The sequence below is a fragment of the Clinocottus analis genome, unplaced genomic scaffold (assembly GCF_023055335.1).
Source record: "Clinocottus analis isolate CAN_PGR_092001 unplaced genomic scaffold, fCliAna1.0.p SCAF_11, whole genome shotgun sequence".
Classification (NCBI taxonomy): Eukaryota; Metazoa; Chordata; class Actinopteri; order Perciformes; family Cottidae; genus Clinocottus; species Clinocottus analis.
Window position 1 is genome coordinate 135,204 of NW_027175832.1, and position 16,173 is coordinate 151,376.

The 16,173-nt window shown below is 46.7% G+C and overlaps 2 protein-coding genes across 2 annotated transcripts in view; both read right to left on the bottom strand.

Moving 5' to 3' along the window:
- LOC137802200 (eukaryotic translation initiation factor 4 gamma 1-like) overlaps positions 1-6,785 on the bottom strand; it is a 16,806-nt gene extending 10,021 nt beyond the window's left edge. Inside the window, exons 1-7 of the mRNA XM_068599862.1 lie at positions 6,344-6,785; positions 4,407-4,529; positions 4,224-4,304; positions 3,933-3,965; positions 3,301-3,321; positions 2,802-2,981; positions 2,050-2,149 (exon numbers count right to left, since the gene is read on the bottom strand). Coding sequence (XP_068455963.1) covers positions 2,050-2,149; positions 2,802-2,981; positions 3,301-3,321; positions 3,933-3,965; positions 4,224-4,304; positions 4,407-4,481 — 490 coding nt within the window. The 5' untranslated portion in view covers positions 4,482-4,529; positions 6,344-6,785. The remainder of the gene's footprint in view (positions 1-2,049; positions 2,150-2,801; positions 2,982-3,300; positions 3,322-3,932; positions 3,966-4,223; positions 4,305-4,406; positions 4,530-6,343) is intronic.
- A 1,700-nt stretch (positions 6,786-8,485) lies between these two features.
- Positions 8,486-15,869, bottom strand: tfa (transferrin-a). The gene is made up of 17 exons (XM_068601975.1): positions 15,772-15,869; positions 15,546-15,694; positions 15,223-15,325; positions 14,910-15,101; positions 13,925-14,054; positions 13,684-13,739; positions 13,352-13,515; positions 13,091-13,244; positions 12,845-13,005; positions 12,668-12,764; positions 12,566-12,586; positions 12,275-12,439; positions 10,084-10,234; positions 9,538-9,605; positions 9,299-9,453; positions 8,983-9,169; positions 8,486-8,845 (listed from the first exon to the last, which is right to left on the bottom strand). The coding sequence occupies exons 1-17, from the start codon at positions 15,809-15,811 to the stop codon at positions 8,799-8,801; spliced, it is 2,040 nt and encodes a 679-aa protein (XP_068458076.1). The 5' UTR covers positions 15,812-15,869; the 3' UTR covers positions 8,486-8,798.
- Between the last annotated feature and the right edge of the window lie 304 nt (positions 15,870-16,173).

Below are 16,173 nucleotides of genomic sequence, written 5' to 3' on the forward strand. Positions count from 1 at the left end.
TAAAAGAAAAAGCATTCATGAAAAGAAAATACTTAAGAAGCAGTTTCACACTAAAATAACGGTCCGTCCAGGAGTCACAAGACCTGAATCCTGTAACTTTGACCAAAAATGATTTATTTGCAAGGCCAGTGGTGGGTTTAGGCCATACTCTTTACCTTAATAAAAGATACAAATTAAAAAAAACACACAACAACAGAGTGAAGGGTCCTGCAGAACAAAAAAACTGTGTGTGTGTGTGTGTCAAGATCAAGGCAAGATAGAAAAGTATACTTCTTATGTTCATATAGTCTAATCTGCCGATTAGTGCGTTGAACTGAACGAATGACGGACGAAATGCAACAAAACCACAGATGTCACTGCTCGCCTGTGTGGACGTTAACAACATTCAGCCTCAAACACAATAGTATGAAAGCAGTAATGACGCAGGCTTGAAGAGATAACCTTCCCATCCAGACTCAAGGTCGGACAGAAGCAGCCTGTTGAAGTGCCGTTTAATAGAATGACAACATTACTTGCTAGCTGATAATTATAAGACAAGAAACTTGCAAACCACGATTTTTTTCACAGTAATCCGATGAATCATCTCATAAAAATGTGAAGTATGTGAAATTGTTCAGGTGGAAATTCTGGCCCGGCTCGCAAGAACTCTGCAGGCCGGCAGCGGCTCGCTGCAGACAGGACGGGTCGGCCCGTGCAGGCGGGCCGACCCGTCCTGTCTGCAGCGAGCCGCTGGTCTGAAGCAGCAAATGAGGGTGAGATTGATTTCAGAGCTGGTGCATTTTGTTCTTTCAGCCTTTATGATAATGGAACATATATTGTTCCCTCCTCCATCCTAACGATAACCTATGCTGCACTGACAGTGTTCATGACTTAAGGTGTACTTGTTAAGGCTCCGGTTAGATATTTTGATGTATGCAACCATCACTTTGTAAACCATTTACATATACAAGTGAAGATGTGTGTGACCAAAAAGAAAGCCTGAGAAAACACATGTACGACGCCGTTAGAGACAGGAAGGGCCACAGAGGTTTTTGCCACTAAAGCCTGCTGACCAACACACAAGCACACACTACTCACCAGGGTAGCGCTGGGAGGTGAGAGGAGCACCGTGGAGAGAGAGACGGCCATTCTCTCGCCCGCCCCCTCTCCCCCCACCACCCCGCCTCTCCCTCGCAGCAAGAGAGGGCTCTGAACCAACGCAGCAAACGAGAGGAAGGGAGTGAGGGACGGGAGAGGGAGGAAAGAAGGAGAGAGGGCAGGAAGAGACAGATGCAGAATGAGTTAATGAAAGGATCCAGAGGAAGCAGGGTGTTAAAAAAGGTTCCATGAAATGAACAACGTATTGAACGCGTGTTCCTGGCTGCATCTTGTTCGTACGTCAACTGGGATGGTTTTTTGCAATCCTTTCAATGCAAATCATCACTTTCTCCCTGGAAAGTTTTAGTTGTGTTTACTGAATAATTTGAGCCAATGAAATGGGAATTTTTAGTTTTAGTCAATGCCTCACAATTTAGAAAAATCTGTAGAACATTTGTCCTCCAGCAAATGAGCATTTGTAGCAGTAACACAAGTCAGGAGTGTGTTTGCAGAAGCGCAGTAGTGCATCCTTCAATTTGGTCTTTGTCTCGGATACTTTAGATTTAAATTTGATCCCTCCCAATATCAAATCCCACCCAAAGTGTTTCTATGGACATGCATCCAGCAAAATATCTCCAAGCCATTTCATGGAACCCGTAAGGCAGTGTCCGGTGAGACTGCAGATAGAAAGAACACAGGCCAAAGCAGAATCGAGCCAGAACCACATGCAACTGGCAGTTCACCACATACAGCACCGTTTTGACCCCAAAAGACACTAAAAACACACCAACCAGCAAAGCAAAGCCACAACACACCCAGCGATACCTTATGGGCAAAGACGGGTGTGAAAATGGAACATGGACTAAAACTACATGCTTCAACTTAAAATCTCTGGTCAAGACTTAGCCCCCGTTTTAACTGACAATCCTCCATGTTTATGGTCGTGCTTGGTTGCCGCTGTCACTCTCTTACCATACGCAGGGTATTCAGCTGGGCTCGTTCCCGGATAGAAGCCCGCCGTACCACTGGCAACGGGATACTGCTGAGTCGGAGGCATGTATGGAGTCCGGTACTGCAGAGACAAAGTAAAGAGTCAGAGACGACAACAGAGCGTCAGTCAACGCACTCCTCAGTAACGTAATGTTTTGGCCCAAAAAAGATGGGACCACTTCCTCAAACCTGAAGATAAGAAACTCACATTTGTGTAGCTCGTCTAAATTTGCTTTCAAAAGCAGCTAATTCTTCATTGTGTCTATCAAGTCACACATTCTCACACACACTCTCCGATCAGGCTCTTGCAAGCAGACAGAATTAGTTTCTCTGGTGGTTGGCCTCCTTCAGTCTTTTCGAGCATCCCATTATGACTATGACATTGGGAATTTGCGGCTGCTTGACAGATGATTCGGCACCCCCAATCAGGAAAATGCTTTTGAATAAATGAGCTCTCAGGAAACTACCGGAGCCAAAAATGGGCTTCCTAAACAATTCAAATGAATGCTCACTCTGTAAGGGCAAGTACTCTCTCTGACTGAAGAGAACATCTACAATTATTAACATGCGTCAGACATTGACCTCCCACCACTTAAAAAAGAAATTGCATCTTACACTGGGGCCAGTACCTTAATAACATGAGCATATACTCAGTATCATGTTGGTGGGTTGCTGGAAAGACCAATAATATGCGTGTCATTTTAACAAATGGGTCATTACTGATGTGAACAAACCTGTCCAGGGGGGATGAAGTAGCTTTGAGGGGAGCCAGCAAAAGACAGCTGCTGCTGGGAGATCATCATCATCTGGGAGCTGGGCGGGTAGACGTGAGTAGGTCCAACAGGTCGCGGGCCACTACTCGTCTGCACCCTTGGAGCACTGGCAGCCATGGCTGGTCGGTTCTGATAGTAACTCTGGAAAAGGATGGAGGAAGGAGAAGGATGAAGAGTTTATCATGACACAAGTAAAACCTGTTGCTCTGTGTGTGCATTTAGTGTCTAAACTATGGTGGTGGTCCTAACCCATGTGTTGTGCTTGTGTGTGTGTCTCCTGTCACACACACACACACACACACACTCTTAACCTCAGCTGAAGGCACGCACAGCTACTGCTAATGTGTACAGCAAGTTCGTTTTTTGGGTTACACCGAGTCTAAATTGTACCGACTGTCATGTCTCCTGCTACACGGAGGTAAGCCTGAGTTAAGGGAGGAGCAAAGAGAAAAGCTGTTACCTGTAATGCTCTGTATCCACCCTTCAGCCGCACAACACATGAGCAAAAAGCAAGAGAGGGAGTGAGATTAAGGTGAAAATGAAGACAGGAGACAATGTGGAAGGCTGAGATCACAAGGTTTAAGAAAGTAGAGTATGAAAGACAGCAGCAACATATGTCAGCCATGAACAGTAAGCTCAAACAACCACATGCAAATCTGAACTGGTCTGGAGGTTAGATCACCCACAAGTCCTGCGGGTCCCAGTTTTGAGCTGTTTAAGAATGACTTTAAGGGTTGCAGTTGCATGCGGACAGTGAAACTATGTTTGAATGCAGCAGGTACTCAAATACATTGACTTGAATATTGAACTATATTGTTATGTGCATGATGAATAAAGAATAAAAAGGGCCTGTGTGAACTCTTAAAACATTGTGACAACAACCTAAAGAAAACAAATGGTACAACTTTCTATAGAGGAATATGCATTCCTAGAATTTAATATAGAACTCAACGTTACTGGATCTCGGGAAAAGGGATCTCATCTAATAAACACTAGAGCGTTCTCGTCTAATTTTCCAACATGTGGAACTGAAAGCCTGCACTACATTAAGGACACATTGGGGATGTGAGGGAACGTGAGGGGTGTTAGTACCTGTTGGTGTAAAGTACGGGGGCCTGCAGCAAACTGGGAGGACAGCAGAAGAGAGGAAAGAAGTCAAGATTGACATTCAAGGAGGAACCAGAAAAATAGGCCAAAACACACACACACAACACACACAAAGATTTAGCCAAAGCCTTATAAGCAGAAGAAGCTTGTCAGAAGTCTGTGTGAAAGAGTAGGAAAGGGAAGCTTCCCGTACAAGGCTAAATATACCACACTTGGAACACTGAATGCAAAAACTTTAGCAGAAAAGAGGGGGTAACAACAGTCTATGAACTTTACCTGTCTTGGCTGTGGTGCAGAGTTCATTTGTGGAGGGGTGGCAAAAACAAGAGAGGGGGGCTGTCCAGGACCATATGCGGCCTTGAAAAGGAGAGAATGGAAGATAAAAATAGATGTTACCAAACCTTAATCTACCTGAACCAAAACACTATACTTGGATTCTACAAGGTCAGCTACTCTTACCTGTGTCAATCCAGGAGATGGGGAAGGGTTTGGGACAGGCGAAGGTCCCGTTATAGGCTGTGGTGGTTTGTTCATTTCACGTTCTTTTATGGTTCTGCATTAGGGTGGCCTTGTGTTGCCAGCCTTTATGAGGAAGAGAGGAACAAGAAATAATAAATAAATTGAAAAAGGTAAACAACCTTTTTCAATTTTCAATTCATTAAGTGATAAAGAAAGACATTAAGAGGAAATTGGTTTCAGTTTAAAGTTATTATCTACATATGACGATTGCAGTCAAACAGGTTAGATATTACTCAACGCTGTGAGACGAGAAGCTTAAGTGTGGCATCACTGAGCCAACAGAGAGGGTGTGGTCTGTGTTTTCGCCTATGATAAGACCACCACCTCCCATGAGCAATTATTGCAGACATCATCTGCAGATTCCTTGCTCAATCAGATAACAATGAAATCATGAGTTTTAAACATCCACCCAAAACTAACGGTTGTTTGAGTAGAAAAGAGGTCATAGTGGCTATAATTAAAATAACTTTTTTATGGAAAAAAGGGGGAGGGGGGGCAATTTGATTGTACAATTTTTTTTTAATCATAACTCAACAAAATGCACTTGAACTAGTCTGGTAGTAAGTGAATTTAAGAAAATGGATCCCTCAGGTCAAAGTTCATTTACTGTCTTACCAGTGGCTTCCATGCCCCATGGTTGTGCTCAGCTACACTACATGTGCACATAGTCCACTCTAATAACGTTAAACTTGATATCAGTTTCAAAACCGAACGCAGTTTTCCTCCTTGTGAATACAAATCATGGTTGTCCATATGCTGGAATAACAACAGACACTGGAAATAAGTCAAATCTGATGAAAAGCCCTCGCAGACGTGTCATCCACCTGCTGACACAGGAACTGTCGTTAGCTGCTAGCTTACGCCATGCTTCTTTCAGACAGGGCATCGACGTACAAAGCTACCATATGGTTCCGTCAGCAGAGATGGATCCCGGTTTATGAGCCGTCATTAAATGTGACAGCTAGTCGAAGAAAATGTCCCCACCATGTCTTAGTGGAGTTCAAAAGGACGAAAGGACATTTTTACTGGCCCGCTAACGAGGCAGTACTCCCGGTCGAAAGCAGGTTAAATCGTTAGCCGACAGCCGGCTAACACTGACGTTACGTGTCCCACTATCAGAGACGTTCTGCTCCGTTACGCGACGTGGCTGAATGTTCGAATCCACATTTTACTCGAAAGCAAACAGAACTTGATTGGGTTGTTTCTGCTGTACCGACGGACAACATGTTGACGGGTCGAAACCCGAGAACAGCTAATAAAGCCGGTCCTGACGATACCGTTGCACCACTTGAAACTGATTAGGTTACAGTGGAGCTAACGTCGGATAACGTTAGCAGCCCTGCCCCATCCCGTCCTACGAGGTGTATTTAATTACAGGCCCAGCGAGATCCGAGAGCGGATGAACCCTTCAACCTGACATACTTCAGACCCAATATCGCAAAGACAAAACAAATGACATCAGTTTTTTTCTGTCAAAACATCACCATCAACCCGTCCGTAAACCGGTGTTACCGGCTAACTGGCGTTCACACACGAGCCTTCGGAGCCAACGGTCACCAACTAACTAGCTGAATATTAGCCACAAGAGCGACCGGGCTGTCATTCCCACTGTCATTTCAGCTCACGGTCGCAACGCAGCTCCCCATAAGCCCACACGATGAAGCGCCTACCTTTATACGAGCGATAACACATTCTGATGCATTGGATTTCGTATATTTTCTTTAGATTAGCACGCTAGCTCAGGGAAATGACAGCCGGTAGGGCCTGCTCAACCGGCTAGCATTAGCTAGCTAGCCTGGATGCCTTTGACGAAAATTAAGCCCGGATCGGGTGTACTTCAAGCTATTACTTCCATCGTCAGTTGGTTTTATTCTTACCAGGAATCAATACTGAGTATGTTGGGAACTCGGGGAGTCGGCCACTGGTCAGTCTGGTGTTACTGAAAGTAGTGGTGTTGTAGTTTCCTTGTCCTTTACTCCAAAAGAAAAGTGATGCCCTTCTTGGCTATTTACTTAGCGAGCTAGCTAGCTGACCGGCAGATGGGGTGAGTGCTACTACTGTCACTTCGGTTTAAATCCCCGGGCGTGCAAAAGTGACAGTGCTCAAAATCAAATAATATAGTACTTTGGGAGTACTAATGACAACTCCGATGGCCCCGAAAAAAGCCTCTGGACCGGAGGTCCATGATCAAGGCGTCGATGGTGACGGATTGCCGGTAAAGTATGTACACAACTGTCGCATCAGGAGGCTCAGCGCGAGGCCATAATGCGATGTTTCTGCTGTATGGAGCCGGTGCGCCTCGAAGTCGCATGGGTAACTTCCGGGAGAATTACAGTTTGATGCCGCTTCCTTGGTCACGTGATACAGGAGCCGACATAAATTCGTCAGTGTTTGCCTCTCAGTCTGTTATTCAAAGTACAATACTAGCTTAAACAAACATACTCACACCATGCATTTCACATAGCCTACTGTTATGCTGGGCCAGACAGCTGGTCCGATATTAAGAATTAAGTCCTGAGCGGTATCAAAGCATTATTATTTTTTAGTTTCTAACTAAACTAAAAGTCCATCTGGGTAAGAACACCACGGAAGAGACTAGGTTGGCTGGTTTTGATCTTACCAACCTGAGAGTCTATTGAAATTGACACGTTTTTGTACTATTATGTTTGTTATTTGTCATATTTATCTATTATTGCACTATGTTTATTATTTTTAGTGTATTTGTATTTTTACATTGTTTTATTCTATGTTTATTGTTATACACCTTTCACCGAGTTAAATTCCTTGTATGTTCAACATACTTGGCAAATGAACAATTATGATGCTGATTAATTGGTCTGTCCTTAATCTTATTGTCAAGTAGGATGAAGCTAATGCAATGCCCAAAACAATACTGCTTTTATCCAAGGACTGCTCATTTGTACCCATTATTAATGGATAGGAGAATATTGGCATTAAAAATATTTTTATTATCGACTAATCTTTTCTTTATGACTTAATTATTATAATTATTATTATAATTATTTCTTTCTGGTAAATGTAAGAAAATAGTTTAAAAAAAGTAATTTATCAAAGCCCAAGGTGAAATATTCAAAGGACTTGTAGTTTCAACAAACAGTTAATTTAATATTTGTGTGATATTTACGATTAGATATGACCTGAAAAAGCACAGAGAAGATGAATTGATTATCAAACAGTTCTGATTTATTTTCTATAAAATGTGTTGGTGTATGAAATGATTCCCTGTGCGGTCTACATAAATTGTATATGGGCAACCTGTCAAAATTTACATGGTGCATCATTTTAAATACAATTGAATTGGACTTATTTACCACAAACAGTTGTCAATAAAACTCAAGGTTGATGTTTGCCAAGGGCTTGTTTGGCCATGAAAACTTCAATCACTAACCCTAAGCCCGGGATGTGTCTGTCTATTGCCCAATAAATGATGGAGATGAGCTCCATGTTCTGTGAAAAGTCTCCCAGGAATACTGCATTTCATGTCTGCTAATGATCACATCCCTCCATGTTTGTTGGTAGCCCCTCTTGGAGGTTCAAGCAAAAAGCACAATGGCCCATATTCTTACTATAATGGACACCCTTCTCGTCCAAAAAGATATTTAATAATTCCTTTCTAAAGTCTGTGGAAATGCAGACGAACGAGGGAGCAGCTGCAATGGAAGAATGACGGAATGAATTATCATCATGATAATTATAGTAATTACTTGGGGGTAAGACTTTGGTATTGCATCTCTTATACAGGACCAGTTATGTTTATCAAGCCCATGTACATTTTGTATCAGTCCATTTGGACCCCAGGAGTGTTTTACACAATGCTTCAGTTACATTACAGCCAATAAGCCACAGCATTTGTTCTTGACTGCTGGCATTGGAAGCAAATTTGATGAGATTGCCCATTGTATATACTTTGTCAATTACAATAATACTGCATCATCTAGTGATATATGATGAATTCCTAAACATTACTCGATTACAAACGCAGACCATACTGTCACCTCAAAGGAGCATTAAAAAGGCTTTATTTGAGAAACTTCAGGCGCGTGTTAACAAAACATCGTTGATCCCATAACACAGGTAACATTGTGTTGCAACAGCATGACGACAGCCACACGAGGACATGATTGGTCACCGGACAGTTGATTTGTAAGTAATGGTAGTGCAACATATGCGTTTGTCGGTTGTTCTTCTAAAAACAGGTCTACCACAAGATCAGAAAATACACGTGGCAATCTAGGGGTTGAGTGTGGAAGTGTGGTTAAGGTGCCCGAATCACTGAGCGCTGATGAAGCACCACACGCTCCCTGGATGTCTCTAGTTTTGTTCCTGGCAGGAATGGAAAGTGCAAGATTTCTCCAGATCTGTTGGAAACAGAAAAAGAAAAAAATGACAGACACATATTTGTGCTGAATGTGATGCGTCTCAGCTACAGACGCGATTAGAAAGTGAGGCTCTCAACTGTCCCATCACGCTTGATTTGACCAACAGTAGTACAAACCTGGGGTGGTAAGCCCACACTGTCTGAGCGAATTCATGGCAGTCATGTACTCTGTTCCCAGAAACCTGTCGTAGCTTGTTCCCACTTCAACCTCCTGGAGACACTTAGTGGAGTCCTTGAAGAGGAGGTTCTTTCCTGCTTCTGACTTGAACAAGCTGAACGAGGCATCAGGGGCACGGAATAGGGCCTATGTCGAGAAATAAAAGAAAAGTAAAACATGCCGTTGAAAGTGAGGAAAACGTCTGTAAAATGCAAAACAAGTGTGCAACCACGAATGCCCTTTGGGACTTTTACCCTGTCATTTCCGCTCACTGACCTGCTGCGTTTGGAGAACGCGAACAACCTCGTTGCGGCTCTCCGGACGAGTCACCACCGCGTGAGCGGGCACGGCGGCCAGGTGGCAGGACAGGTAGTCAGTGACTGGCACCGGATTCTTCCCCGGACAGATCAGCTGGTAGTCGTCCTGGTTGACTTTAACGAAGAAGAGTGGCAGGAGTTATAGTTTTAACCAACACGTTGGCAGTGTCGATGCAGACCGGTCAGTCGGTCTCTTACCATCTGAGTTTTCCAGAATGGTTGAGTGTTTGACGAAGGCAACATCACCAGAATCCGCAATCAGACATCTAGATCGGTACGAGAAAACATAACTTGGGCAATATGACCGTGGGTTTCCACCAGCAGGGTGAACTGGAAGAACAATTATAACAGAATAGTTTGCCCATCTTGGTAAATGCATTCATTTGCTTTGTCAGGTGAGAACATTGAAACCAGAGTATTAAGTAATAAGCTGGAGTTGGAATGCAGTTAGCTTAGCATAAAGAATGACGCAGGGGAAGCCGCTAACCTGGCTCTCTTCAAAAGTAAAACAATATGCCTAAAACAAATTATACAACGCGCCTGGAAAAATTGTGTAAAAACATTGTTGGTTTCAGGGTTTTTTGGAGTCTTTGCGCTCATCTCGGCCTCCTGGTTGAAGCTCGGACACATCGAACCATGTGAGCCCATCCGTCTGTTGATGATTCTCAGAAAGAAAGCAAGAGTCTCTATATCCTTTGAACACAGGCGAGTGCAGAAGTGCGAGCGGAGAGTCATTCCTCTGACCTTAAGGCTCCAGCGTAGCCGTAATACTGCTCTTCAGCACTGGCTTTGCACTTGAACTCATCTCCCACCGCCGTGCCGCTGCCGGCACACTGAGCACAGAAAGGAGAGCTGGGCTCTGAGCCGGGGGCACAGCCACTGCTGAAGAACTTAGCTTAGGAGAGGAGAGGAGGAGAGGAGGAGAGGAGAGGAGGAGAGGAGAGGAAGAGAGGAGAGGAGGAGAGAAAGAGAGAAAGAGAGGAGAGGAGAGGAAGAGAGGAGAGGAGGAGAGGAAGAGAGGAGAGGAGGAGAGGAGAGGAGGAGAGGAGAGGAGGAGAGAAAGAGAGAAAGAGAGGAGAGGAGAGGAAGAGAGGAGAGGAGGAGAGGAAGAGAGGAGAGGAGGAGAGGAGGAGAGGAGAGGAGGAGAGGAGAGGAGGAGAGGAGAGGAGGAGAGAAAGAGAGAAAGAGAGGAGAGGAGAGGAAGAGAGGAGAGGAGGAGAGGAAGAGAGGAGAGGAGGAGAGGAGGAGAGGAGAGGAGGAGAGGAGGACAGGAGGAGAGGAGAGGAGAGGAAGAGAGGAGAGGAGAGGAAGAGAGGAGAGGAGGAGAGGAGAGGAGGAGAGGAGAGGAGGAGAGGAGAAGAGGACAGGAGGAGAGGAGAGGAGGAGAGGAGGAGAGGAGAGGAGGAGAGGAGGAGAGGAGGAGAGGAGAGGAGGAGAGGAGAGGAAGAGAGGAGAGGAGGAGAGAAAGAGAGAAAGAGAGGAGAGGAGAGGAAGAGAGGAGAGGAGGAGAGGAGGAGAGGAGAGGAGGAGAGGAGGAGAGGAGGAGAGGAGAGGAGAGGAAGAGAGGAGAGGAGAGGAAGAGAGGAGAGGAGGAGAGGAGGAGAGGAGAGGAGGAGAGGAGAAGAGGACAGGAGGAGAGGAGAGGAGGAGAGGAGGAGAGGAGAGAAAGAGAGAAAGAGAGGAGAGGAGAGGAAAAGAGGAGAGGAGGAGAGGAGGAGAGGAGAGGAGGAGAGGAGAGGAGGAGAGAAAGAGAGAAAGAGAGGAGAGGAGAGGAAGAGAGGAGAGGAGGAGAGGAAGAGAGGAGGAGAGGAGAGGAGGAGAGGAGGAGAGGAGGAGAGGAGAGGAGAGGAAGAGAGGAGAGGAGAGGAAGAGAGGAGAGGAGGAGAGGAGGAGAGGAGAGGAGGAGAGGAGAAGAGGACAGGAGGAGAGGAGAGGAGGAGAGGAGGAGAGGAGAGGAGAGGAGAGGAGAGGAGGAGAGGAGAAGAGGAGAGGAGAAGAGGAGAAGAGGAGAGGAGAAGAGGAGAGGAGGAGAGGAGAAGAGGAGAGGAGAGGAGAGGAGAGGAGAGGAGGAGAGGAGAAGAGGAGAGGAGAAGAGGAGAAGAGGAGAGGAGAAGAGGAGAGGAGAGGAGGAGAGGAGGAGAGGAGGAGAGAAAGAGAGGAGAGGAGAGGAAGAGAGGAGAGGAGGAGAGGAGGAGAGGAGAGGAGGAGAGGAGAGGAGGAGAGGAGGAGAGGAGAGGAGGAGAGGAGAAGAGGAGAGGAGAAGAGGAGAAGAGGAGAGGAGAAGAGGAGAGGAGAGGAGGAGAGGAGGAGAGGAGAAGAGGAGAAGAGGGTTAGAGAGGAGGAGAGGAGGAGAGGAGAGTTAGAGAGGAGGAGAGGAGAGGAGAGTTAGAGAGGAGAGGAGAGGAGGAGAGGAGAGGAGGAGAGAAAGAGAGGAGGAGAGGAGAGGAGGAGACGAGGAAAGGAGGAGAGGAGGAGAGGAGAGGAGGAGAGGAGAAGAGGAGAGGAGAGGAGAAGATGGTTAGAGAGGAGGAGCGGAGGAGAGGAGAGTTAGAGAGGAGGAGAGGAGAGGAGAGGAGGAGAGGAGAAGAGGGTTAGAGAGGAGGAGAAGAGGAGAGGAGAGGAGAGGAGGAGAGGAGAAGAGGAGAGAATGTTTGAGCGTTACACTCGGGTTGTGGAAAAGGAAACCACGTCTCCTTGAAGTATACTGCCGCACTAAGGAGTCATGTTCTTTGGTTAATTATTACTTAAACTCTACTCAGGGCTGTCAGTTGCCTAAACCACGAAAAAGTAAGTGATTTTCGTAATTAACATATTTGAACATTTTGCAACTTTGCATACTGAAATGAATGAAACATTTTCTGGTATGGTTGGTAGAAAACATTGTTAGCATTGCGTTTCTTATTTCTATATTTGTGATTTTCCAGAGGAGACTTACTGAAGTCACAGTCGCCCGTCTGCTTGTGGATCTGACCCATCGGCACGTTCCAGCCAGCGGTCCTGCCGACGCCCGTGTGGCAGGACCTCTTCCCCTTCAGGGCGTCCCAGGTCAAGCCTGAACTCTTCTTCACCACAGCAACAGCGTAGTAGGAGGAGGCTGAGGCTAATAGTGACAGAACAGCAGGGGATGAATCCAAAACATATCCCTCGGACAATTATTGGGATTAAGTTCTTTCATTTCAACGTTTTTTTTGCATTTGGGAGATATCTCAACATGCGGTTGCATTACCTCCAGGGCTGCTGCACTGAGCTGTGGAGAGAGACAGACGTTCACATGTTGCTCAGGTAGAAAAGGTAGAAATCGATAACGTGTAATATCTAAGCCTCCCACCTGCGTCGTACTGCTCCACCATAGCAGGAACCAGACCACACTTCCCAGCGGTGTACACCTGTCCTCCATCCACTGCCATCGCGTCAGCCTCTTTACGCTGAAGATAACGGACGCCACATCATCAGAGACAAACGCCACAACAATCAACCAAGAACATCTCCACAAAGACTCTTCTACCATGATCATCTTCAGGCAGTCGTCCACTGTGGGGGCCGTCTGGCATTCAACGGCGGTGGTGGTGTCAGTCATACTGTTGATGCTCCACGCGTCACACTTGCTGGTCTCGGCGTGGCCCACGGCGCACCACTTGATGGAGGAGGACGCGCTGCCCGTCGGCTCTGCAGAGAGACGCCCGGCCGTGAGCCGTGTCTGCAGTCGCATGACAGATGAATGTGTGTTTCCATCTCCTTATGATGAAAATACCTTTCTTCAGGGAGCGGATGATGCTCGCATATCCAGCACCCAAATACAGGAAGGAATCGATGTTTGCGGGCAGCTTCACCAGCTTCGCCGTCGAGTCTTTGAACATCAGGTTTTTGGCGGGTGCAAAGGCTTCAGAGGAGAAGAGGTCAAAGCCCTTAAAAAGACAAAATAAAGTTAATTCACTATCGAAGCCCACAAGTTACACATTCCAATTAATCGGTATTTCTCAACGGTGCCCTCTGCAGTGCAGGTGTTCAGCACCTGCACGGCGCTCAGGCTGTTCCAGATGAGCTCCGCCAGCTGTGCGTTCTTGCGGCTGACGACAGCGTGAGCCGGCGCTCGGGCCAGGTGGCAGGACTTGTAGCTGTCAATCGGCGCCCTGGTGTTGTCTTTACACAGCAGCTCGTAGTTGGCCTTCTCCGACTCTGACAGTGGGCCACAACAACACAAAAGTTCATACAATCTTCGACACAAACACACTTTGTGAAGTCAAAGTGGACCATCAAAGGAGAACTTTATTTAATTACTATATGGCAACGGAACCTATTTCAACATGATATTCATACTAGAACAGACGGCCGTGTGACACTAACCAGGGACAGTGAGGTGCTTCACAAAAGCCACTTGTCCCGCGTCGTCCTTCAGACACCTGCAACACGCCCACATTAGTGGCTCGCTTGTTACCGACAGTCGAGTGCTTTTCCACTGGGTTCAGAAGGCATCAAAGAGATTCAAATGTGTGGTCATATTTGGAAGATACATGTGCAGAGGTGCATAGGACTATAAAGCCAGAGCAGGACGAAGAAGGATCAGCGGTCAGAGAGGAATACTGACTGGAAGGCTCCGCCGTAGTCGTAGTACGGCTCATTGTGCGACTTGGAGCAGTCTCCCCGGCACAGCTGACACAGTTTGCTGCCGCTCGCTGCCCCCGGGACACAGCTGGACGAGAAGAAGTTGCTCACCGCTGAGAGACAAGAACGGGAAGTGAAGCAGATCCACGACACCACAACCCGTAAAGAAAGACTCAATCTGGCTTTTCATGACTAGGATCTTATATACGAGGCAGCTGCTCTTTGGCCAACATAACATTTGACTGGGTGTTAAAATAGGCAAATAAAACATTACTATATCAAAGGATAGCATGCCATTTGGGGAAAAGAGATGAGTTAGATGAGAAGATCGGTTTCCCTCTCACGTCTGTGATCATGAAGCCAACAGCAGGGAGCTCAGTTTAGCAGGAAGACTTGTGTTGAAGTGTAGAAAACATGAACATGGTGGCTTCACAGGGTTACATGTGCCACGCGGTGCTGTTGTGTTACAACTTAAATAATGACATGTGTTCAGAACCTTCAGAGGTGCTGCTGACTGAATTTTCAACAGAGCTGTTTCCCCCTGTTTCCAGCCTTTATGCTAAGCTAAGCTAACTCGCTGCTGGCTGAGATGTGCAACAACAGTTTGTGTGTTTATGTCAACACGTTTTGAAGACACTTTTCACTGCCACGTTGTGTGCACATTTCAGGTTTGTTTAAAAGCCCGACTGCAGCGCTGAGGTGCCGAGTGTCTTCACGGCGTCGCCGTTCAGACGACATGCAGTTTGTCGCACATCGAGGAGCCCGCCAACGGCTTTGGGAGAACAGGACCCTCTGCACATGGAGCACAGAGAGGCTGTGGCGCACGTTTAACCGACAGGCTTCACATTGTATGAAATGACACGGCCTTTGACCTTTGACACAGCAAACGCACACATTTCACACTGTGATCACGTCTACGCACAGTAACTTGTATTTGAGGATTGCGCTTCACATTTAGTGTCTCTTACCCTCTTCAACAGGCTTGTCTTCAATGCCGTCCCACTGAATCAAACCCATGGACACCAGCGTTCCGATGGGGATGTTCCAGCCTGCGGATTTACCCAACCCAGTGTGGCAGGACTTCTTCCCCTGGAGGTCTCTCATGACAAACTGACTGCCCTTCTTCACCACAGCAACAGCGTAGTAGCAGGTGTCCGACGCTGGATTTGGGCAGAACAATTGTGAGGAAAAAGACAAGACATGTAACTCAATTCAAATGCAATAAGAAATGCCCTCCCTTGTGCTAATTAGGTCAGTAAAGACACTGATCAGTGAACATACTGGGGCCGTAGTCCTCAGCAATAATAGGCTGCAGGTTGTAGTTGATGAGTCCAGCAGTGTAGACGTCTCCTCCGTCCAGGGTGATGGCGTCGGCCTCAGCAGCCTGACCACAAGGAACCACACCCACAAACTGTCACCGAGCAGCACCGTGAGGTTTCATGTGCCCAACGGTTGCCTGCATATTTAGTGAGAGTGTATATATATATATATATATATATATATATATATAGGGAAATATTGTCCTTTTTACTCCACTCCATAATCAATCCTAAGTGTCTCGTGGACGGAGCTGTTGCCTGTGGAACATGAGCAGCTCTCCTCACCCTGATGGCCACGATGCAGGACAACACGCTGTCCCTCCTCACGCAGGAGAACGCCGCAGCTTTGGCCGCGAGGGCCGCACATTTCTCTTGTTCTTTGTCCGACGTGACGCACCATCTCACCTTGTCAGCGGGGGCCGCGAGCGCGGCGGCTGCAAACACATCTGGGTCAACAACAGCGCAGGTGCGGTGCGTCAATCTGTGCGTAAAACGCGTGAAACGTCCTTACCGAGGCATCCGAACAGCGCCAACAGGAGCAGAGTCTGCATGCTGGCGGGTCTCAGGCAGCGGGGCAGGCCGTCCGAGAGGCAGCGCGGCTTTTATAGCGACCGAGCTGCGAGGAAAAAAGAGAAAAGAGAGAGAAAAAAAGGCAAAACTTTGCTCAGGTTTCCTAATGTGTCCGTGCGCGCGCGCGCGCGCTTCAGTGTGCTGGTAGATGAGACGGAGAGATTAGGTTTCCCGCATGTCCACATAATGGAAATTCACTGACTCACTCATTGAACTGCAGAACTAAACAGTTTAATTTGCCACAAAGCCAAAGGTCACTGGAGATAAAACATCGACTCCTTCAAAGTTTGTTCTCTGCTCTGGTTTCAGTTGGGTTCGAAGTTTAACTTATTGAATGAAATCA